General features: G+C 45.6%; 1 protein-coding gene across 5 annotated transcripts in view; it reads left to right on the top strand.

The window, feature by feature from the left end:
• POLRMT (RNA polymerase mitochondrial) overlaps window positions 1–25,032 on the top strand; it is a 304,233-nt gene that overhangs the window by 276,996 nt on the left and 2,205 nt on the right. For 3 of the 5 annotated variants that reach the window (XM_077475625.1, XM_077475624.1, XM_077475626.1), the window contains one exon: window positions 4,437–4,522. The exons of 1 other annotated variant lie outside the window; for it this stretch is intronic. In XM_077475625.1, the coding sequence (XP_077331751.1) occupies window positions 4,437–4,522 (86 nt within the window). Of the gene's footprint in view, window positions 1–4,436; window positions 4,523–20,610; window positions 20,698–25,032 lie in introns of all 5 variants that reach the window. One more of the 5 variants, XR_013272200.1, reaches the window with a different exon arrangement.

Raw genomic sequence — 25,032 nt, 5'->3', positions numbered from 1 at the left:
AAAAAAAAATTACTACTTCAGAAAACTTGCCATGCCTCTTACTAAATACCTCAGACTATTTTCCAAAAAGCGGTCATTTGGAGATAGTTGTATTGTCCTAGCAGTTTAGGGCCTCAAGAAATTATATAGGCCATCAGTACATCAGGATTAATCAATTTTCATATTCACTGTACCTACAGTTGGTACATGAAATGTATATCTTCTAAACTTGCGCGGCACACATCATGTACCTGTGCTGTCCCTTCAGAGCTCCATGCCACAGTCCGGGACTCCCACATGCATGCACGGGAGTGACATCATTACGGTGCGGTCAATCAGATGGCTGGAGGATGCAAACCTGTAAGGAAGACCGGGTGAAGATGGATTTGGTGACAGCACATCGCTGGAGGGCCTCGTTCTAAGGTAAGTATTTCATAATGTGCTAGTATGCCATGCATATTAGCATATTATATGCCTTTACCTTGCAGGGTTTAAAAGAAAGAAAGAAAAAAAAGGTGCGGTTTGCTACCACTTTAACTATTTTGGAGTTGCTGGGATTTTTTAGTTACAGCCTCTGGCCATACACTATTTGAAATTTGGCTTGAGAATTGTTCGGTCGACTTTTGTCAAAGAAACCTTAGAAATCTGACATCTAAACAGCCCAAGTATCCAATCAGATGCAGGCACCATTCAGGTATTCTGACAGCTGGCGGTGCTGTAGTCCAGGGGGAATTCATCCTTCCGCTCTTGGTGTGGATTGAGGATCCATAAGATTGGAAAGTTATACAGGTATGGGCAAAGTTATAAGGGTCTACAGAGCAACAGAAATACAGCTACATTCTTGGTAGAAATAATGAGTTAAATTATTACCTAACTACATAAAACCGTGCTTCCCTCACTTTCCCTTCCACTAAAAAAAGAAAAAAACTGAAAACATTTGGCAATGGCGTGGAGACCTACATAGATTTTAAAGGGATGCATTTTTCTTGTACTTTTCTTGGCCTAAAGGTGCTGATAATGGCTGACAATAAATTCATATTCCTTTAGGTTCATGATATTAATTAAAAAGTAGAATATAATACAATTATATATAAAACTGTATATATTTTTTAAAAACTGTAATTTTCGATTTTCAGCCACGTACATCCTGCATTTTCTGTTTTGGCACCAAAATTTTCATTTGGTGCACCTCTAGTAGTTATCAGTTTATACAGTGGGGCAAAAAAAGTATTTAGTCAGCCACCAATTGCACAAGTTCTCCAACTTAAAAAGATGAGAGAGGCCTGTAATTGTCATCATAGGTATATCTCAACTACGAGAGACAAAATGTGGAAACAAATCCAGACAATCACATTGGCTGTTTTTTTGAAAGAATTTATTTGCAAATTGTGGTGGAAAATAAGTATTTTGTCAATATCAACAGTTCATCTCAATACTTTGTTATATATCCTTTGTTTTCAATGACAGAGGTCAAACATTTTCTGTAAGTCTTCACAAGGTTGTCACACACTGTTGCTGGTATGTTGCCCCATTCCTCCATGCAGATCTCCTCTAGAGCAGTGATGTTTTGGGGCTGTCACTGGGGAACACAGATGTTCAACTCCCTCCAAAGGTTTTCTATGGGGTTGAGATCTGGAGACTGGCTAGGCCACTCCAGGACATTGAAACACTTCTTATGCTGCGTACACACAATCAAACAATCGGGTGGAAAAGTCCAGCAAACTCAAGTCCGCCGGACAATCCCCCCCGTGTGTAGCCTCCGGCGTACTTTTTTTTACCTGAAAGTACGGTGGACTTAGAAAGTAGTTTTGCACTCCAATCTTCCCGCCGGACTTGCATTTTGGCAGACAATCCGGCCGTGCGTATGCAAGTCCGCCGTACTTTCGAATTCAACAGACTTTTCCCGCCTGGAGAAAACTCCGCTCATTTTTTGCACGTCTCCAGGTCGTGAAGGATGCATCGCTGGCCCCGCCACCTGGTATGTACTTAAAGGGGAACCCCAACGCCGAAAAAATCGGCGTGGGGGTCCCCCCCCCAGGTCCACATCAGACCCTTGAACGAGCACGCTACCCGGCCGGCCAGGAAAGGGGGGGGACGAGCGAGCGCCCCCCCCTCCTGAGCCGTACCAGGCCGCGTGCCCTCAACATGGGGGTGCCTTGCACCCCAAAGCACCTTGTCCCCAGGTTGATGAGGACAAGGGCCTCTTCCCGACAACCCTGGCCGTTGGTTGTCTGAGTCTGCAGAAGAACAGAAGGCGGCGACAGAAGACCGGGCCACCACCTGTAAAAGAGCTAGAAGAAGGCGTGGTGGCCCGGCAGAAGAACCGAAGAGGGGGACAAGACCCCCGAAGTTGGAAGAAGAGGCCGGTGGGAGGAAGAAAGCCGGGCTCCTCCGCTAGCAAAAGAGCTAGCAGAAGATAGCGGAGGAGTCCGGCGAGAAGACCCCTGAAGACGGAAGACCCCCGGAGCTGTGCAATAAACTATTTTAACCCTGTGTTGTGTTTTTTTTTTACTTTTTTCACAGGTGAATGGGTAGGGGTACGTTGTACCCCATACTCATTCACATAGGGTGGGGGGCCGGTATCCGGGGGCCCCCTTATTAAAGGGTGCTCCCGGATTCCGATAAGCCCCCGGCCACAGACCCCGACAACCAACGGCCAGGGTTGTCGGGAAGAGGCCCTTGTCCTAATCAACATGGGGACAAGGTGCTTTGGGGTGGGGGGGGGCGCGGCCCCCCTTTCCCCAAGGCACCCCCCATGTTAAGGGCACACGGCCTGGTACGGCTGAGGAGGGGGGGCGCTCGCTCGTCCCCCCCTTTCCTGGCCGGCCGGGTAGGGTGCTCAGACAAGGGTCTGATGTGGACCTGGGGGGGACCCCCACGCCGATTTTTTTCGGCGTTGGGGTTCCCCTTTAAGTCCATACCAGGTTAGCGGGACCAGCGACGTCTCATTCGCAGGCCCCGCCTACCTGGAGACACGCTCAAATTGAGCGAACTTTCCTCCGCGTGTGTGGGCGAGTCCGTTCATTTAAAAAGTACGGCGGACTTAGTACGTCGTATTAGTCTGCTGAAAAAGTGCCACGTGTGGTCAAGTAGCCCGTTCTGAAAGTCAGACGGACAGTCCGGCGGGGAGTCCGCCGGACCAAGTCCGTCGGATAGTTGGCTACGTGTGTACGCGGCATTACAAACCCACTCCTTCCTTGCCCGGACAATGTGTTTGGGATCATTGTCATACTGAAAGACCCAGCCACGTTTCATCTTCAATGCCCTTGCTGATGGGAGGTTTGCACTCAAAATCTCACAATACATGGCCCCATTCGTTCTTTCATGTACACGGATCAGTCGTCCTGTTCCCTTTGCAGAGAAACAGCCCCAAAGCATGATGTTGCCACCCCCATGCTTCACAGTAGGTATGGTGTTCTTTGGTTGCAACTTGGCATTCTCTCTCCTCCAAACACGATGAGTTGTGTTTCTACCAAACAGTTCTACTTTAGTTTAATTAGACCATATGACATTCTCCAATCCTCTTGGATCATCCAAATGCTCTCTAGCAAACCTCAAATGGGCTTGGACATGTACTGGCTTAAGCAGGGGGACACGTCTGGCACTGCAGGATCTGAGTCCCTGGCAGCTTATTGTGTTACTGATGGTAGCCTTTGTTACATTGGTCCCAGCTCTCTGCAGGTCATTCACTAGGTCCCCCCGTGTGGTTCTGAGATTTTTGCTCACCGTTCTTGTGATCATTTTGACCCCATGGAGTGAGATCTTGCATGGAGCCCCAGATCGAGGGAGATTATCAGTGGTCTTGTATGTCTTCCATTTTCTAATTATTGGTCCCACAGTTGAATTCTTCACACCAAGCTGCTTGCCTATTGCAGATTCAGTCTTCCCAGCCTGGTGCAGGTCTACAATTTTGTTTCTGGTGTCCTTCGACAGCTCTTTGGTCTTCACTATAGTGGAGTTTGGAGTGTGACTGTTTGAGGTTGTGGACAGGTTTCTTTTATACTGATAACAAGTTAAAACAGGTGCCATTAATACAGGTAATGAGTGGAGGACAGAGGAGCCTCTTAAAGAAGAAGATACAGGTCTGTGAGAGCCAGAAATCTCGCTTGTTTGTAGGTGAGCAAATAATTTATTTGCAAATTATGGTGGAAAATAAGTATTTCAAAAATCAGAAATTGTGATTTTTCTGGATTTGTTTCCACATTTTGTCTCTCATAGTTGAGGTATACCTATGATGACAATTATAGGCCTCTCTCATATTTTTAAGTGGGAGAACTTGCACAGTTGGTGGCTGACTAAATACTTTTTTGCCCCACTGTATTTAATAAAAGTATTGCATTTCCATGTTGTGTACTGTGGGAACCAGATGTAGTGAATGCAGGGTCCTGGGTCTTGTAACACTTTAAGGCTTGTAATCTTCCACTCAGCAGAAACCTAACTGTGGCATTACTCCATAGGTTTGTCGGGAACAGTTTGTGTCTCTACACAGTCAGCCAATTCTACAGGACCTTTCAAAATTCTTGATACAGACATACTGCAGTAGGTGAGTACAAGGTTACTGTGGACAGAGATAGAGATCTATATAATGGAAGATTACTATATCAGTTGTGGATATTATGGAAGACATTCTATGGTCATGTCTGCATTTTAACCACTTGCTTACTGGGCACTTAAACCCCCCTCAGTCCCAGACCAATTTTCAGCTTTCAGCGCTGATGCACTTTGAATGACAATTGCGCGGGCATACAACACTGTACCCAAATGAACTTTTTATCATATTTTTCCCACAAATAGAGCTTTCTTTTGGTGGTATTTAATTACAGCTGTGAGTTTTATTTTTTGCTAAACAAGCAAAAAAAATCATGTTTAATAGTTTGTTATAAAATTTTGCAAACAGGTCATTTTTCTCCTTCATTGAAGTGCGCTGATGAGGCGGCACTGATAGGCTGCACTGGTGGGCACTGATAGGCTGCACTGGTGGGCACTGATAGGCTGCATTGGTGGGCACTGATAGGCTGCATTGGTGGGCACTGATAGGCATAGTTAAGGCGGCACTAATAGGCACAGATAAGGCGGCACCGATGGGCACAGATAAGATGGCACGGATGGGCACAGATAAGATGGCACGGATGGGCACTGATAGGTACCACTGATAGATGGGACTGATGGGCACTGATAGGTGGCTCTGATAGGTGGCACTGCTGGGCACTGATGGGCAGCACTGCTGGGCACTGGTAGATGACACTGATGGGCACGGATATGTGGCACTGCGGTGCAGCACCTTTGTTGAGGCAGATTGTGGGCACTGCTGGGTGGCACTGACGGGGGACACTTATTTTTTTATTATGCTTAGTGATGAGGGGGCAGGTGGGCACTGGCAGGGCTGGCCATGATCGGGACTGTCCCGATCACGGCCGCCGGTGATCAGCTCTTTTTTTTTCTCCTCGCGCTGTCAGCGCGAGGAGGAATAATAGCCGATTACCGGCTCCGTTATATCACATGATCAGCTGTCATTGGCTGACAGCTGATCACGTGATAAGGGGTCGGGATCGACCCCTTGCTCGGATCAGTGATCAGGCGAGTCTCATAGACTCGCCTATCACAGAGCGCGCCGCTCGTGCACGGAACTACGTCAATAGACGTAGTCCCGGCAAAGGAGATCCACGCTGTAGCTGTCATTCGGCTATAGCGCGGGTCTCAAGTGGTTAAAGGAGCAGCACTCAAGATCAAAATCGTTTAACTGTATGTATACTCAAAAACAAAAATATAATTTCTTGTCCATTGACGGAGATGGAAATTCTTTCACTTTTGGGCTATATTTCTGTCTGTCAAATGATCGGACATTGGCAAACTAAACAACTGTTGATTAGCCCAAGATAACCTCTTCTACTACCAGAATGGATGCCTTCTCTTTAGCTGTGCAATGTGGAAGACTAACGTAACGCCTTTTTTTTTTTTCACTATTCTTATTTTGACCATTTTTCTTTTTCAATGAAGACTTTGTCTACATTGCTGCTGGGGCTTGTCACTTCCATTGCAGCTGTCCAGTGCAGCCATCCTCAGTCTGGCTTTTTTTTTTTATATATAATCTTTATTTTATTTTCCAAGATAACAAACAGTAACGAAAAAAAACATAAATATCAAAAGTCAGAGCTTACAGAAACAAGGAGGGGCATATCAGGGTTAGGGTTAATCACCATAGCATGAATGTAGTGAAACCTAGGATACTTTCGAAAGTCAGCATCTTATGACATCATCAAATTATGCCCAACCATAAGGAGGGGAGCATGTATGCATTTGATCTATAGTATCAGGTCTTGGGTGTGTCACTCTAATGCAGGGACAGATCAATAGATGACATACCTCCTACAGCCCTGATTAAAATGGGAAAGGAAGAGCTTATAGAGAGGGGGAAAGGGTAAAGGGAGGAAGAGGGAAAACACATTTGGGTGCATGTAACCAATAAGAAATCAGCAAAACTATATATATGGATTAGTATAAGCTGTAAGGAGTTTGGGGATTTCCAGCCTGCAGGTCTCACCCTCGAAAATGGTACTTTAGGGTATAAGCCCAGATGGGGTGGCACCCGTCGGCCGTATAGTGGCAGAGGTGTAGTGTATCCAGGTGGCCCATATACTGTAAAACTTGTCATATTTATCTTTGCATGTTGCCATCCACCTCTCTGCCTCCATAATAGTGTTAACCAATCTAACCCAGTCAGGAAGTCCCGGAACTTGAGTAGACTTCCAGTGAATGGGAATTAGGTGCCGAGCGGCGTTCAGACGGTGTGGTAGGATCGTTTTGCGGTAAAAGCTAAGCGAGGTGGATGGCACATGAAGCAAGAATTCCATAGGGGAATCCCGCATATCAATATCTAAAATGACCTTTATCTGGGCCCTGACATCCCTCCAGAAGGGTCGGATCTCCGGGCATTCCCACCAAACATGGAGGAATGTGCCCCGAAGACCACAACCCCGCCAGCAGGCGGCAGAGGCCGTAGGGTACATTTTGGCCAGTGTGACTGGGACCCTATACCATCGAGTTAGCAGTTTAAAGCTATTTTCCTGCATCTTAGTATCCACTGAGCTTTTGTGGGTTAGATAATATAGGTGTCTCAATTGGGTCTCCGTAAAAGTGTGCTGTAGGTCTCTTTCCCACTCTCAGATATAAACCGGCTTACTCCCGGCTTAGACCCCGGATGAAGTGATGTAACTGTCTGTAGCGCCATTCATCCATCGGAAAGCAACCAAACTGTGTGCGGCGCCAATCTAGCGAAACCAAGCCCCCCCCTCATGTACAAACCTTCCACATCTCATCTCCCCATCTCAGCCTGGCTTTTGATGTGCCACCTCTGGACACCACCAGACTGGACATTGTGGGGATAGCTTGAAAGTGACCGTCCGCACTGGCTTCTGTATATGGCGCTTTCCAGACTTCATTCTTGTAATTGTAGCCACAGAGCACTTTTCAGGCCTAGAATTGCTGGCTTTGCCTTGCCTGGCCTGTTTCTGAGGACTCGCATAAAATTTCCATGTTTTGCTGCGCAAGAGGTTAATATTGTGCTGGCATCATCTGCTGGGTGGAGTCTCACGTGAGCGCCATACTTTCTTGCTTTCAAGTTAGAACCTCCCTGCTGCTGCTTTCACTTGGAACTATGATCTCTTCCTTCTGCCCACCTACAGTCATTTTGCTCATTTCAGCCATCTGACCCTCTTAAGCAACCAGCTATCTGGGTTTTGTGAGTACCTGAGGTTTACCTGTTATCCTCAGCTGTATGTTGTCTTTCTGACACATGTCTGGGGGCATATGCGGTTGCCCACTGCTCAAACTCTACTAATGGCTCTGGGGCTGCTTGCATCACTCCTACTAATAATGCTATCATCTGTAGTCTTAAATCCTATTGCCCTGTGCTCCTAGATATTATTCTGTTATTGGAGTCCTCTTTAGATCTGTTGCATTATGACCCACTTGGCAGATTCTGAGCCTTCAGCTACTGAGACTCCAGTCTTTGACTTGTAAGCCTCCCTCAGGGAAGTTTCAGTCCATTGCAATTACTTCCAGATTAAAAGAGGCTGTTTTGGTTCTCATCATTCAGATGGACCCTGCACCTTAAGAAATTGGTGCCAAATCCATCTGAACTACGGGACTGCCTCAGTGTTTCTTCCACAGTAGAGATCCTTGATTCAGGGTCAAGGAGTTGTCTGATTCAGTAAATGTCTTGGGTCTCATGGTAGCCTCCTCTGAGGCAGTCCCACTTGTCCTATTTCACTCAATACATCCACAGCACAACATTCTGTTGTTGGGGAACAAGTCAATGAAGTCTCATGAAAAAAACATTGATTTGGCACCAAGGACCAGGTTTTCCCAGGCAGCTTAGGAATCTGAAATGAGAGAAATCCTTTCTTATAGTTACATAGTAACATCATCTGTAAGTTCCTCACAATGGATGCCTGCCTGTTGGGAGGAGTCCTGGGCACCCTTTTAGTCTTCGGTGGAGCCTCATCACCCATTTAACATCCTTGAACCTAGGCTATTTCTGCATCGTTGAACCATCCTGCTGGTAGGTCATCCAATCCAGATTGTGAGACAACACCATGACAGTGGGGAGAAACCAGAATCCTCAGTGTAGCAAGAGAGGTAGATCAGTTCCTATCCTTGGCAGAACTTAATTTTTCGACCTTGTCTGCCTTGTAAATCCCAGGAGTAATCAATTGGCAGGAAAGCTTTCTCAGCTGACAGCTACATAGGTTGAAAAAAAACATCCATCCAATCTAACCCATAAAAGAGGGCGAGCTCTTGGACCCAAGGGAGTGGTCCCTATGCCTGAAGTAGTTCCATGCCCTGTCTTACAGGAAAGGGGGTGCTACCGAGCTGGCAAGACTCCTAGCTGATGCTCTGTGGGTTCTACCAAGCTGTCAGGATATTTTTTCTCAAATACTGATTTAGCATTCTTCTTCATGATCACTGGATTTAACTGCATGGCTGGTAAAGCCCAGGTTTTGAGAAATAGGCATCTAGGAATCTGTAATTTCTATGATGCTAAAGGCTAGGTAGGCTACCCTACCTCCCACAAGGTCTATCTGTGGATGTTAAAGGCAAACTTCACTTGGTGTAAGTCTCAACTAGGATTTTCTCAATGGGATGACTGCTCTCATTTCTGCATCTGGGACTAGACCAGTATTTGGATCCAAGCACTATCAAGTGTGATGTTTCCACTCCTAAGTGAGGCAACACTTGGGCGATATTTGATCAAGAGCGCAACCGTGTTATTGCCATTGCAATTTGGATCCAGGAGGGGGATTGGGTTTTATTTTGATTTTAACTGATCTACTGTATGTCATGTCTTCCCTATAGTTGCTAACTCATCTGCTTTAGAATATTCTTATAGAGGGTATTCATAGCTCCAGTGGCTCAGGAGGGCAAGGTATACAGAACAGGTAAGGTTACTCGCATGTGTGGCAGGCTCTGCTAGACCAACCAAATCTGCTTTCCTGGAGACCGATCTGTTGATCGCTGGCAAGGTGCACTCTCCTCAAAGTGTGCCAGACACGCAGGCTGTACTTTGGGAGGTGTCAGTCCAAATGTCCCAACCTTTTTTTCTGCATTGGGGCTGGAGCAACAACTGGCCCTTAGTACCATCAAGAGTCATATCTCTGTCTTAGCTATTCTCTTTCAGACTGCTGGAATTTTACTCTCTCATTAAGACGTTTGCCCAGTGGGTTGTCTACGTGGCTCCCCTGATCCCTTCTCCCTTAAATCTAGTTTTATCAGTGTTTCAAGGGTCTACCTTTGACCCTATCAGACTTTCCTGTCTCTACCTTGACACGCAGAGTTGCCTTCCTTTTAGCTGTCGCTATCCAGGCCAGTATCTGAACTGGCCACTCTTGTCTTTCAAGGAACTTTTCCCTGAACCCCACAGGGATAAGGAGGTTTTAGAGCCTATGCCTTTCCTTTCCACCTACAGTGGGGAAAATAAGTATTTGATCCCCTGCAGGTTTTTTTAAGTTTGCCCACTTACAAAGAAATTAAGGGTCTATAATTTTTATCATAGGTGTATTGTAAATGATAGAGACAAAATGTCAACCAAAGATGCAGAAAAAAATGCGGTACAAATGTATTAAATTGAGTTGCAATTCAGTGAGTAAAATAAGTATTTGATCCCCAAGCAAAACATGACTTTGCTTGCCAACAAGGGTTTCTCCACCAAGTGCTGAGGTAAAGAAGACACTTCTTGTAGTTGGTTACCAGGTTTGCACACATCTCAGGGGAGATTTTGGTCCACTCTTCCTTACAGATCTTCTCTAAATCCTTATGGTTTCTTGGCTGTTGCTTGGAAACTCGAAGTTTCAGCTCCCTTAATAAATGTTCTATAGGATTAAGGTCTGGACACATGACCCTAATGAGCTTCTTCTTGAGCCACTCCTTTGCTGCCTGGCAGTATGTTTTGGGTCATTGTCATACTGGAAGACTCAGACATCAGTGTTCTGACTGAAGGAAGAAGGTTCTCATCCAAAAATGTACCTTTAACAGAGAACCGCCCCAAAGCGTAATGTCTCCACCTCCGTGCTTGATTGTAGGGAAGGTGTTCTTAGGTTCATAGTCACCATTTTTCTTATTTGCCAAAGAGCTAAATTTTGGTCTCATCTGACAAGAGCACTTTTTCCCAATTCTACTCTGAATCATTTAGATGTTCATTGGCAAACTTTAGACGGCCTGTGCATGTGCCTTCTTCAGGAGGGGGACCTTGTGGGTGCTGCAGGATTTCAATCAATGGCGGTATATTTTGTTACCAATGGTGTTTGGCGACTGTGGTCCCAACTGCCTTGAGATCATTCACAAGCTCCTTCCGTGTAGTTCTGGGCTAATCCCTCACTTTTTTTATGAGGTGAAATCTTGCACAGAGCTCCAGACCTAGGGCAATTGAGGCACGCTAAATTTGCATGCGGCTCACAGCAGGGGTGCGGTGCGTTCCTGTTCTCCATTTGAAGGATGAACCATCCCAAACTTTTGCCTGAACTGAGACCTGAAACAGAGCCAAAGATGCACATGTCCCCTGTGTAATTCACTTTGCAGCCGCCACAGTGATATTTGAACTGGCTCCAATGGAAGCCGGGCACACTCTCCTGTCATGCGAATTGGATGTGGATAAATGTGCATCCAATTCGCACTAGTGTAAACCCAGCCTGATGGTTATTTTGTATTTCTTCCATTTGTGAAAAATCACTCCAACAGTTGTCTTCTCACCAAGCTTCTTGGTGATGGTCTTTAGCCCATTCCAGCCTTGTGCAGGTCCTACAATCTTGACATCCTTTGACAGCTCTTTGGTCTTGCCCATGATGGTGAGGTTTGAATGGAAGAAGGAGATTCTGTGGACAGGTGTCTTTTATACACATAAATTGTCATTACAAGCACCTTCTTAAATTGACAGGACTAATGTGTACCACATGAGCACATACTCTAGCCAGTCTGTAGGAACCAGAATTATTGCTGGTTGGTAGGGGTTTAAATACTTATTTTACTCACGGAACTTCAACTCAATTTATAACATTTGGATCATGTTTTTCTGGATTTTTGTCGGATATTCTGCCTCTATCATTTTAATATACAAAAAAAATGGAGTCTATAATTGTCATATGTGTAAGTGGACAAACTTTCAAAATTTGCAGGGGATCAAATAATTATTTTCTCCACTGTAAGTTGGTTCCAAACTTTCACCTTTTAACCAAGGTATTGTACTCCCTTGTGTCCAACACAAGTCCCTCAATAGATTTCGCTCTATTGCTTGGATTTAGTTAGAGCTCTTATGGGCAATTGGCTAAAGCATTTAAAAAAAAAAACTCTGTACATGCGACTTGTGTAAAGAATGGCAGGAATTTTAAAAAAAAGTGTGGCGTCCCCCCCCCCCCCCCCCCCATCCATACCAGGTCCTTGATGGGGACTAGGGCCTCTTTCCCACAACCCTGGCCGGTGGTTGTGGGGGTCTGGGGGCTTATCAGAATCTGGAAGTCCTCTTTAACAAGGGGGCCCCCAGATCCCCCCATGTCAATGAGTAGCAGTGTGTTTTGGTTTTTTTTGTTTGTTATTTCATTGCTGGCATTAATTTGTTGACATTCAGCTGTCAGTGAGGAAACCAGCTGTTAAGGATGTGGCAGACGGCTTCCCAGCCCACTCCTTAACAACCAGCTATTCTTCACACACAAATCAAAACGGTCGGTCAATTTTTGACCAATTCGAATTCAAATCGTTCTGAAAATTTGGAATTTGTTAGAAAATAAACTAAACCTAACAAATGTTTCCGTTATGCACATGTCTAAGGACTTTGTAGAGCACAAACGAAATGATCACATTGGTCAAAGTCGTAACAAAGTCACACTCATCCAAAGTTGCAGGGTTAAGTGGCAATGGAAATCGCACGATTTTTAGGTTGCACAAGTGTGAATGGGCTGTTCTGGGACATCCCACTTGACTTGCAGAATATTACTATCATGCACATACATAGGGAGCTTTCTAGATAAGCCTCCATAGGGTACATTTGGATTTTAATGCATTGAAGACCCTGCACCCTCTGCTTATTTAATTTAGAGATAAGCTGTAAGCCACATTGGGAGAGTATTGATCAGGAGGGCATCACTCACATTGAACCATTGCAGCACTATAAAGCAAGAAGTAGAGCATGATTATGTTAAAAGTAAATATGGCTGCCCCATGCACATATATGTTTATCAACTATAGCATTGTTATTAATACATTGGCATGCACTAAGAATCTTTACATCAAGCTGATCACTTTTACATGCGTAGCTAAAAAACTTTGAAAGAGCTATATTCTTTCAGAGAGTGCATAAACTTTGGTAGCTATTGTTTCACTTTATACATCTACAGTCAGGTCCATAAATATTGGGACATCTACACAATTCAATTTTTTTTTTTTGTTATATACACCACCACAATGGATTTGAAATGAAACGAACAAGAGGTGCTTTAACTGCAGGCTTCCAGCTTTAATTTGAGGGTATTTACACCCAAATCAGGTGAACGGTGTAGGAATTACAAGTTTGTAAATGTGCCTCCCACTTTTTAAGGGACCAAAAGTAATGGGACAGATTAACAATCATCCAGCAAATCCTTTACAGTCAATTACAGCCTGTAGTCTGGAACGCATAGACATCACCAAACGCAGGGTTTCATCCCTGTTGATGCTCTGCCAGGCCTCTACTGCAACTGTCTTCAGTTCCTGCTTGTTCTTGGGGCATTTTCGCTTCAATATTGTCTTCAGCAAGTGAAATGCATGCTCAATCAGATTCACGTCAGGTGATTGACTTGGTCATTGCCTAACATTCCACTTCTTTCCCTTTGCTTAATATGAGCAGATAATATTGCCCGAAACACTTCAGAATTCATCCTGCTGCTTTTGTCAGCAGTCACATCATCAATAAATACAAGAGAACCAGTTCCATTGCCAGCCATAAGTGCCCACCCCATGACACTACCACCACCATGCTTCACTGATGACGTGGTATGCTTTAGATCATGAGCAGTTCCTTTCTTTCTCCATATTCTTTTCTTGCCATCACTCAAGTTACAAGTTGATCTTGGTCTCATCTGTCCATAGGATGTTGTTCCAGAACTGTGAAGGCTTTTTTAGATGTTGTTTGGCAAACTCTAATCTGGCCTTCCTGCTTTTGAGGCTCACCAATGGTTTACATCTTGTGGAGGACCCTCTGTATTCACTCTGGTGAAGTCTTCTCTTGATTGTTGACTTTGACACACATAAACCTACCTCCTGGAGAGTGTTTTTGATCTGGCCAACTGTTGTAAAGGTTGTTTTCTTCACCAGGGAAATAATTCTTCGGTCATCCACCACAGTTGTTTTCTGTGGTCTTCCTGGTCTTTTGGTGTTGCTGTGCTCACCGGTGCATTCTTTCTTTTTAAGGGTGTTCCAGACAGTTGATTTGGCCACACCTAATGTTTTTGCTATCTCTCTGATGGGTTTGTTTTGTTTTTTCAGCCTAACCATGGCTTGCTTCACTGATAGTGACAGCTCTTTGGAGAGTTGACAGCAACAGATTCCAAATGCAAATTGCACACTTGAAATTAACTTTGGACCTTTTATCTGATCCTTGTAAATGGGATGAAGGAATAACACACCTGGCCATGGAACAGCTGAGCAGCCAATTGTCCCATTACTTTGGGTCCCTTAAAAAGTGGGAGGCACATATACAAATTGTTGTAATTCCTACACCGTTCACCTGATTTGTATGTAAATACCCTCAAATTAAAGCTGAAAGTTTAGTTTCATTTCAAATCCATTTTGGTGGTGTATAGAGCCACAAAGATTAGAATTGTGTTGATGTCCCAATATTTACTGACTGTAGATATCTCAATGACCTGCTCAATGATAAGCCTCCCTGGGTTGGACTGCAGGAGGCCCCATTCACACCTGGAAGCTCAAAGCTCTAAAATGCTGGAGGAGAAAAAATTAATTTCTCTATGAAGATGGTTAATTTCAAGTTGAGCTGATGCCCAAAAAAGTTCTGCAGCTTTTTTTTGTAGCTTGATTAGGGCAGATTGGTGTGTTTTTGAAGCATTTTTTTTTTTTTGTTCCCTAGTAATGCATGGAAACACTTGATTTGCAAGTTTTACCATGTTTTGTCACACTTTTGAGCGTTTTTCTGCTCAAATTCAGTAATTAAATAAAAAGAATAAATTAAAAAAGTTCAAAAACAAATAAGAAATAAAAGTGAATGTAAAGCACAGCAAAAAGCGATGAAACGGATATTTTTCTCTATTGGCTTATAAAAGAAACGCTCAAAAGCGCTTTAAAAATGCTGTACAAAAACACCCAGACAAATGTCTGAAAAAAACTCACAATGCTCAGGTGTGAATGCAGCCTAAGTGAAACCAGTTTGATTTTTATTCTCAAGCCGTGCAGTCTCAAAGGAAAGGATTTTATGGTAAGTACAAAAATATTTTTTATTTTTTTATGTTCTGTTTAGAATTCTAATCCTTTCTTTCTGAGGTAGATTGTTGGTGGGGCAGTGGAAAAAAAAATCTATTTCTCTTTGGTTCACCAATGGACACAGCTCCAGTAATCTTGACCGTAGGGTTATTATGCCACCTTCAGGAGAGGACTAGGCAGAACATGTAATACATGTGAAAAACAACAGAACTTTACATTTCCGCCCAGGGGGCGGTCCCTCTGGTAGTAACCCCTCACCCTGCTTCCTGCAGCTCCGTTTTTTTCTGCCTAGTGGAGAAGGACCTAGGCTCCCTGGGAAACATTCGTCCTAGGAATCTCTGGATTTTTTCCTTTTGCGTAATATTTTAAGATCCTGTGATCTGCTATCAACAGCCGGCTGGGTGACAGGCTGGATAATTTGGATCCTTCTAGTCTCCCCAGCCTGGCCATCGAGCATGTTCAGACCCTAGCTACACGCTGGGTTGGCCACGACATGCCCCTCAGGCTCCAGGGGCGGCCGGGGAGCACAACGCTCCAGGGCACAGACTACCGATGTCTTTGTCACAGTGTGCCGTGGCCAGCAGCCACCTCGTACTGCTCAGGAGTGGGTCTGTGATGGGATGTCCCCAGCTCGTCCAGATGGTAAGTACAGCTCTTTCTCCCCTGGCGGGATTGAGCAGCTGGGCATTCCCTGGGTGGTTGAGTAGGGGTTCCCCCTCCCCCCGTGGAGGATGCTGCATGGCTGGGCTACTGAGCAGTGTGTGTACCTGAGCCAGGGGTCCTCTGGGGACCCTGGATTGGGGGCTGCGCTGGTTGTCTGTGTCCCTAGGTGTCTGTGGTTGGTTGTCGGACATTTTTGTGCATTTGTGGAAAGCATGGTCGGAGGCCATTTTCCCTGTGATTGTTCCTTATACAGGGTGGCCATTTTTTTGTAGCTCATTTAATCCTCAGCACTGGTCCCTGTTGAGAACAGAACTGTGCAGTTTTTTTGCTCTGGACACCTGGGAGCTGACACTGGACACAGGCACCTGTAATAGAACGGCACAGCACTCGGTTGGGGTGGCGAGTCCTGCAGTGGGGGCCCCTCAGTCTGCAGCAGCTAGGAGGGTGGGATTGTGCACCTGTCCTAAGTCAGCAACGGTGGCAGACAGGGAGGGTTAGCATGGCTTCAGAAACTGATGTTTCTTCCCCATAACGCCCTGCAATTGCAACCGACTCGTCTGCAAACAGTGCAGTGCCTTTGGACGCTTTGTTGGGGGTCCTTGAAACGTTCGTTGCCAGGGTGGAGGGCGGTGTGCGGGCGCAAAAGTGGTAAAAAACGGCCACTGCCCCCCTCCATCTTCCGGGGAGAGCTCTGATTCAGACTCGGGCCCCGCAGTGACTGGCGGCCCCTGCTCTGATGTGTCCGATGATGCTGACCAAGACCGATCGGACAGTGAGGATGAATCCCCGTCCGGGTCCGCGCAAGACAAAGCACTAGTTGGAGAACTTATCACAGCTGTGCGTGATAGCCTGAAAATTAAGCATACAGCAGGATCCTCTGAAGTAGTGGTCCCCTTTGGGTCCCGCAAGCCAGCCCGTACACCCAAGATGTTTCCGTATCTGACTTATTTCAATAAGTTCATATACAAGGAATGGAGAAGCCATTCAGTCCCCAAAAGAATGGTGGTTCATTACCCCTTTGAGGAGAGCTTTCTTAAAAAATGGTCAGCTCCTCTGGTCGTGAACCCCCCAGTATCCAAGTTAATAAAGTAACCACGATTCCGGTAAAGGGGACTCCTGCATTTAAGGACCCTACCGACAGGAAGGCCAAGGCAGTGGCCCGTTCCTTGTTTATGGTTGTGGGGTCAGCAATACGACCAGTACTGGCCACAGCACTAGTATTGCAGACACTTACTGAATGGGCAAAACTTTTGAACCACAAATTGGAGAAGCAGCAGGCCGCTTCTGTCTGCGTGGAACCAGCAGACCAGTTAGTGCATGGCCTTAAGTATGTTTGTGAAGCGGCCCTGGATACGCTTCCTTTGCTCTCCAGGGCTTCCGTGTCAGCGGTGGTGCTGCGGCGCCTGATTTAGCTAAAATGCTGGTCTGCGGACCAGGCATCTAAAAGAGCCTTGAGGGATCTACCCTTCCTTGGTGAGCGGCTATTTGGAGCCTCGTTGGATGACATTATTAAGAATGTCACAGGTGGGAAGAGCACCTCATGCAAGGGCCCTCATTTTCCACTCAAAAGAGACTTTTTCGTCCGCCTGGGACTTCGGCTAAACGCTCCCAGACCGACAAGGGCGACTGCTGAGGGACAGAAGCGTCCCTGGACTCGCAAGCCTAACAAGCCAGCGAGCAAAAATGCTTCCGCATGAAGGTTTGCCCTCGCCCGTCACTCGGGTGTGGGGGGGGGGGGGGGTCGACTTCGGGAGTTTGCAGCCCGGTGGGCCTCTCGGCTGTGCGACCAATGGGTCTACAAACTGATTTCCTCTGGCTACAAGATAGAGTTCCTCTCTTGGCCAGCAAACTGGTTCTTCCCCTCCAGCATACCATTACTCCCAGCTCACCGGGAGGCCCTATTGGGGGCGGTAAGGGACCTGCTAAGCCGTGGGGTGATCATGGCTGTTCTGGAGTCGGAAAGGTTCCAGTGGTTCTACTCCAATCGGTTTGTAGTCCCCAAAAAGGAAGGGGTATGTCCAATCTTGGACCTGAAAGCCCTCAATTGCTTTGTAAAAGTACAGAGGTTCAGAATGGAATCCGTTCGCTCAGTTGTCGCTGCACTCCATCAGGGGGACTCCCTGGCGTCCTTGGTCATCCAGGATGCGTACCTGCACATACCCATATGCTTCAGGCATCAGAGGTTTTTGTGATTTGCATTAGGGGAAGCCCACTACCAGTTTGTGGCTCTCCCTTTTGGCTTTGCTTCAGCACCCCAAGTCTTTACCAAGGTATTGGCTCCAATTTTGCTGCTGTTGCGACAACGCGGGATCGCAATCGTGAGGTACCTAGACAATCTCCTCCTGAGAGCAGCTTCCGCCTCAGAATTAAAGGAGGATGTGGCGATCACCATGCAAACCCTGCAGGTATTTGGGTGGCTGTTGAACCTAAAAAAAGTCGGTGCTCATACCAGAGCTTGGAGTACCTAGGCTTACTGCTGGACTCCGTGGAAGTGAGAGTGTTTCTCCCTTCAGACAAACTGCAGACTCTCAGAGCCGCGGTGAAGCTGTTGATGATCCGCAGGTGGTCGTCGCTGCGCTTCTGCATATGAGTCCTGGGCCTCATGGTGGCCTCTTTTGAGGCGGTACCGTACGCCCAGTTCCAGAGAGTCTTGCAGGAGATGATATTGACAAAATGGGACAAATCTCCCTTATCCCTGGATGGGCAGATTCGAGTGAGCCAGTCAGTCAGGGACTCCCTGCTCTGGTGGCTGAGATCCCTGGAACCTCGGTCCGGGAAGTGGTTCCTACCTCTACATTGGACAGTGATCACGATGGACGCCAGCCTGACTATCTGGGGTGGAGTACTGGGAGTACAGTCGACCCAGGGCCTCTGGTCGGGGGAGGAATCCAAGTTGCCAATCAATGTGCTCGAGCTCCGAGCGATCAGGTTATGCCTCTCCACATGGTCGATGAGACTAAGAGGGCATTCGATCAGGATCCAGTCAGAAAACACCACAGCAGTGGCATATGTCAACCATCGAGGAGGAACAAGAAGCTCAGGTGCAACACGGGAGGTTGCTCACATCCTTCGGTGGGCAGAGCGACATTTACCGGCCCTGTCGGCCATTTACATCCTGGGAGTAGAAAACTGTCAGGTGGACTATCTAAGTCGCCAGATGCTGGACCCAGGAGAGTGGTCATTGCAGCCGGAGGTGTTCAGGCTTCTTTGCCTGTGGTGGGGCACACCAGATGTGGATCTCCTGGCCTCTTGGCTCAATCAAAAGGTGCGGAGGTTCGTATCCAGGACAAGAGATACTTGGGCGGACACATCAGACGCTTTGGTGGCTCCATTTCCTCCGTTAAAACTGTTACCCCGTCTGCTCGGCAGAGTGGAGGCCAAGGGGATTCCAGTGATACTGATTGCCCCAGATTGGCTTCTGTGTCAATGGTAAGCCGACCCATTATGCCTGGTTGCAGATGCTCCCTGGTGGCTACCGATGCGAGAAGACCTTCTGTCTCAGGGTCCAATTTTCCATCCTGCTTTACCATCGCTGGTTTTAACGGCATGGCTGTTGAGAGCCAGGTGCAAAGGAACCGAGGCCTGTCTGACTCTTTGATTTCAACTATGTTGAGGGCACGGAAATCTTATCGGAAGATATACCATCGTACATGGAAGGCTTATATCTCCATGTGTGAGGAGACAGGGTGGCGTCCATGCACCTATTCCGTTTCCAGGATCCTGCTGTTCCTACAACAGGATTAGACCAGAAACTGGCTTTAAGCACCATTAAGGGACAGATATCAGCCTTGGCTGTCTTTTTCCAATGACCCCTGGCATCTCACTCTCTAGTGAGCACCTTTGTACAAGGGGCCCGTCATGTAGTCCCTCCGGTGCATCCACCCTTGCCCCTGTGGGATCTGAACCTGGTGCTATTGGCGCTTCAGAAACTGCCGTTGGGAGAACACCAGGGAAATTCCCTTGTTGACTCCTCAGAAAGTGGTCTTCCTAGTGGCCATTACATCGGCCAGGAGGGTTTCGGAACTGGTGCCCTTTTCTTGCAAGTCGCCCTATCTCGTTAACCACAAGGATATGGTGGTGTTGCGTCCGCAACCTTCTTTTCTACCGAAGGTGGTTTCGGCTTTTCACTTCAATTAAGATATTGTGTTACCATCTCTGTCCTAAACCAACACATCCTAAGGAGGTGGCCCTCCATTTCCTGGACGTGGTCCGGGTTCTAAGGGTATATCTGTCTGACATGGCTCCCTTCCAGAAGTCAGATTCTCTGTTCGTTTCTGTAGCTGGTCCGAAAAAAGGGATAGCGGTCTCGTCGGCCACCATTTCTAGGTGGATCAGACAGATTGTGGTCCAGGCTTACTCCTTGAAGGGACAGGTGCCCCCCTTTCCTGTCACAGCCCATTCCACCAGGGCAATTGGGACCTCTTGGGCTTCCGACATCAAGCGTCAGTCGCTCAAGTGTGTAAGGCAGCCACTTGGATGTCCATTCACACCTTTATAAAGTTCTACAAAGTGGATGTAAACTCATGGTCTGATGCCTGCTTTGGCCGCAAAGTTTTGCAGGCGGCTGTGTAATGTTGTAATTTTACACTTTTTCTTGTGTTAAGAAAAAGTTACCTTTTTGAATATTAATGCACTTTGCTGCATTTGTTGACCGCAAGTTCAGATGGTGACTCCCGTTAGGGAGCACCGCTGGTTGTGGGTGAAGCTATGTTGCTGTTCCCACCCCTTGTTATGACACTGCTTGGGGACGTCCCTACGGTCAAGATTACTGGAGCTGTGTCCTCCAATGAACGAAAGAGAAAATAGTATTTTTGTACTTACCGTGAAATCCTTTTCTCTGAAGTTCATTGACGGACACAGCACCCACCCCTCCAATTGGTTTACGGTATGCTGCTTGTTGACGTACTGAGCTGCAGGAAGCAGGCTGAGGGGTTATTACCAGAGGGGCCGCCCCATGGGCGGAAGTGTAAAGTTATGTTGTTTTTCACATGTATTACATGTTCTGCCTAGTCCTCTCCTGAAGGTGGCGTAATAAACCTACGGTCAAGATTAAAGAAGCTGTGTCCTTCAATGAACTTCAGCGAAAATGATTTTACGGTGAGTACAACATTTTTTTTTTTAAATAGTTGGATTAACTGTTGTTTACTTACTTCAGTGATTGGATGTTAAAGTGGGAGTAAAGTCCCATGCATGAATTTTACCTATAGGTTAGCCTATAATAAGGCTTACCTATAGGTACTGAAAATAACTTCTAAACATGCACTCTGAAGGAACGGCCACCCATGCTGTTCCGTCAGAGTCCTGTGCCGTAAATGGTGGCTCCTATGCACAGGAATGATGTCATCATGGCTCCGGGCACTCACGCTGCTGGAAGGCTTTGTTTTCAGGTAAAGTTTCACATAATGTGCAAGTATGCCATGCATTCTATCACATTATGACATTGGCTTTCAGGTTTAAAAAAACAAAAAAAAACATCACTCAGCGGTTTACTACCGCTTTAAGTCCCTGTCAAAAGACCACTTTTTTTTTTTTAACACTTGCAGTAGTAGTGAAAGATGTGTACTCGCATGTTTTTCGGTCTGCTTTTTAAAACTATTTCCATCTTTCTTACTATAACTGATCTAATTATTGTAACAATAGGGAACTTTTTGGTGTGCCAAGCTGCTGCTATGCCTCTCCCCCACGTCCCTGCATTGTGCTCTGTGTATGTTCTGTGCTTTTGGTATGCTCTCACAGCTGACAGTAATAGTTAATCTGGCCATAGATGGATCGAAACTTGGCCAGTTCAGCAGGGGCCGGCTGAATTTTAATCAATCTCTGGCACAAATAGGCTTGTTGGAATTTTGTCTGATCAGTACATTCTGACATCAGAAGAGTCCCCGCTAGAATACAAAAGCTCAATGGGGAGACTTCCTCACCCCCACCCCCCCATTGTTTGTGTGGATGGTGGATTCCGTGCTGATCGAAAAAAATTATCAGCGTATGTCCAGCTTAAAGGCTGTCACTAATCAGGCTTTACAGTAAGGGAAAAAAGGATGTGATTCCCTGCTGATTTTGTACGTTTGCCCACTGACAAAGAAATGATTAGTCTATAATTTTAATGGTAGGTTTACTTTTAACAGTGAGATGGAATAACAACAAAAATATCCAGAAAAATGCATTAAAAAAAGTTATAACTTGATTTGCATTTTAGTGAGTGAAATACGTATTTGACCCCTTTGCAAAGCATGACTTGGTACTTGGCGGCAAAACCCTTGTTGGCAATCACAGAGGTTAGACGTTTCTTGTGGAGGTGTTGGATGCGACTTGAATGCTGGGACGCGGTGGCCATTTTGTGGGTTGGAAACGCTGGCCGTTTCCTACAGTGACTATATTTACCTGCTGAAATGTGAGTGCAAAACTTTTTATCAAACATTTGGATGTCTAAACTATGGGAAATCTTTTTTTTTTTCTTCTCTTAACTGGGTATTGAGACGGGGAGGAGATACAGAGTCACCCCCATGCTGCTGAGGAGCTGTCAGTAATTTATATCCATGCTTGTTAACATTAACCTATGGGTAAGAGGCAGTGTGTTTGGGTGATGGTGGCGGTCTCTTCACTTACTTGATACCTCAAGACACATCCCTTTGGCTTATTTCGGACTTTTTAAAATTGGATTGCATTTATATTTTTGCCAGTTGAGTCTCTGTCAGTCATGTTAGACTTTTTTTCAAGCACTTCACCATTTTCTATATATTTTGTTTGTGTTTTGTCCATGCATGTTGTGATAACTGCTGTTTAATACTAATTTTAATTTAAGATATTATATGCTCCCAGTGCAACACATTTTGGTGTTTGTTCTAGTTGGCCACCAGGTTTGCACATATCTCAGGAGGGATTTTGTCCCTCTTTTCTTTACAGATCCTCTGCAAGTCATTAAAGGTTTGAGGCTATTTGGTTAATCGAACCTTCAGCTCCCTCCACATATTTTCAGTGGGATTAAGGTCTGGAGACTGGCTAGGCCACTCCAAGACCTTAATGTGCTTCTTTTTGAGCTGCCCCTTTGTTCGCTTGGCCGTGTGTTTTGGGTCATTGTCATGCTGGAAGACCCTTTTTCAATGCCCTGGCTGAAGGAAGGCGGTTCTGATCCTAGATTTGACGGTACATGGCCCCGTCCATTGATGCAATGACGTTGTCCTGTCCCCTTTGCAGAAAAACACCCCCAAAGCATAATGATTCCGCCTCCATGTTTGATGGTGAGGATGGTGTTCTAGGGGTCAGAGGCAGCACTCCTAGTCCTCCAAACACGTTGAGTTGATGACCACAATACTTTCACCAATTTCTTCTCTGAATCATTCATTAGCAAACTTCAGATGGGCCTGTACACGTGTGCTTTCTTGAGCAGGGGGACCTTGTGTGCGCTGCAGGATTTCAGTCCTTCACGCCATAGTGTGTTACCAATTGTTTTCTTGGTGACCTATGGTCCTAGCTGCCTTGCGATCATTGACCAGATTCTCCTGTGTAGTTCTGGTCTGATTCCTTACCGCTCTCATGATCATTGAAACTTCAGGAGGTGAGATCTTACATGGAGCCCCAGACTAAGTGAGACTGACAGTTATTTTGTGTTTCTTCCACTTGCAAATAATTGCACCGTTGTCACCCTTTCACTAAGCTGCTTGACGATGGTCTTGTAGGTCTACAATCTTGTCCCTGACATCCTTAAGGTCCGTACACACGATCTGACTTTTTGACAACAAACATGCAAATTAGCTGTTTTGGAGCAACATCCGACTGTGTGTACGCTCCATCTGACAAACTTTTTCCGTTTTCATCTGACTTTTGTTGGCTATGCGAACGGACAAACTTTTTGACAACATAAGTCCGATGGAGCAAAGTCCGATCATGTGTACGCAAAACTATCGGACTTTTGTACAAGGTACAAACACGCATGCTCAGAACCAATGCAAAAGCTCAGATAACAATACAGAAGTTGACCAAAGGTGGCGCTGGAGTAATTGAACGTTCTCTTTTGAAGTGTCATCAGTACGTTAAAACGTCACTACATTCATGTTTGTTGCCTAAAAAGTCAGATCGTGTGTATGCAATACAAACTTGTGGACTACGCCCTTTGTACAAACTTTCCCGTGGACTTTTGTACCAAGTCCGATCATGTGTATGAGGCTTTAGATAGCTCTTTAGTCTTGGCCATGGTGGAGAGATTGGAATCTGATTGATTGCTTGCTTGCTTCTGTGAACAGGTGTCTTTTATACAGGTAACAAGCTGAGATTAGGAGCACTCCCGTTGAGAGTGCGCCTAATCTCAGCTTGTTACCTGTATAGAAGACACCTGGGAGCTAGAAATCTTGCTGACTGATAGGAGATCAAATACTTATTTTATTTATTAAAATGCAAATCAATTTTTACCTTTTTTGAAATGTGTTTTCTGGATATTTTTGTTGTTATTCTGTCTCTCACTGTTAAAAAAATAAAAAATAATAAAAAAAAAAGATCAGTCTATGATTTTAATGGTACGGTAGGTTTATTTTGTCAGTGGGCAAACGTATAAAATCAGCAAGGGATCAAATAAGTTTTTTCCCTCACTGTACATGACCACTGGAATAGGAAGTAATGTGTTCTTTTTGTTTAACAGTTCAGTTGTATGTGCACAGATAGTACTGTCAGAAGGCGGTAAGCTGTACCTGCAAGACAGCATAGTAAGAGGACCTAACACTCAGAAAATGTCAGATCCTTCAAAAACGGTGATACGCTATTGTTTTGAAGAACAGAATGGCAAAAATGTCACTGCACACATAATTTACTACTACAAGGGGATGTTGTGTCTGGCAACAGGGTCACTTTTAACCACTTCCTGCCCAGACACCGCAGTTTTACTGCGGCAGGTTAGCTCCCCTGGGTGAACCATCGTAGCTATATGTCTGCTCGCTTTCAGACCACTAAGGGGCAGGCGCCGCCGATGCCCATGCCCGGTGGTCGCGATGACCACCGGGCACCCGTGATCACTCCACACAGAATGTAGATCCGTCAATGTAAAACCAAGTATGAACAACAATCCGTCTCCTCACCCAGGCAGTCCCATAACTCCCTAGGACACACAGTTAACCCTTCTCTGCCAGTGTCATTTATACAGTAATCAGTGCATTTTTATAGCACTGATCATTGTATACGCACCATGCACTTGTAATTTGCCTCAATCGTATTTATATCCATTGCATAGTTGTGTACTGATCATTGTATAAATGTCAATGGTCCCAAAAGTGTCCGATCTGTCCCCAAAATGTCATTGTCCTGATCACTGCCATTACTAGTAAAAAAGAAAAAATTTATAATAGAAATGGCATAAAGCCCCAATTTTGTATTGGTTTGCGCAAACCAATCAATATACCTTTTTATTGCGATTTTTTTTTTTTTACCAAAAATATGCAGAAGTATACA

Source organism: Lithobates pipiens, unplaced genomic scaffold, assembly GCF_037356315.1.
Source record: "Lithobates pipiens isolate NorthernLeopardFrog02 unplaced genomic scaffold, aLitPip1_a1.2 Scaffold_13, whole genome shotgun sequence".
NCBI classification, from domain to species: domain Eukaryota; kingdom Metazoa; phylum Chordata; class Amphibia; order Anura; family Ranidae; genus Lithobates; species Lithobates pipiens.
Note: the sequence above shows the minus strand (reverse complement) of the source record. Positions and strands in the feature narration are given on the sequence as shown.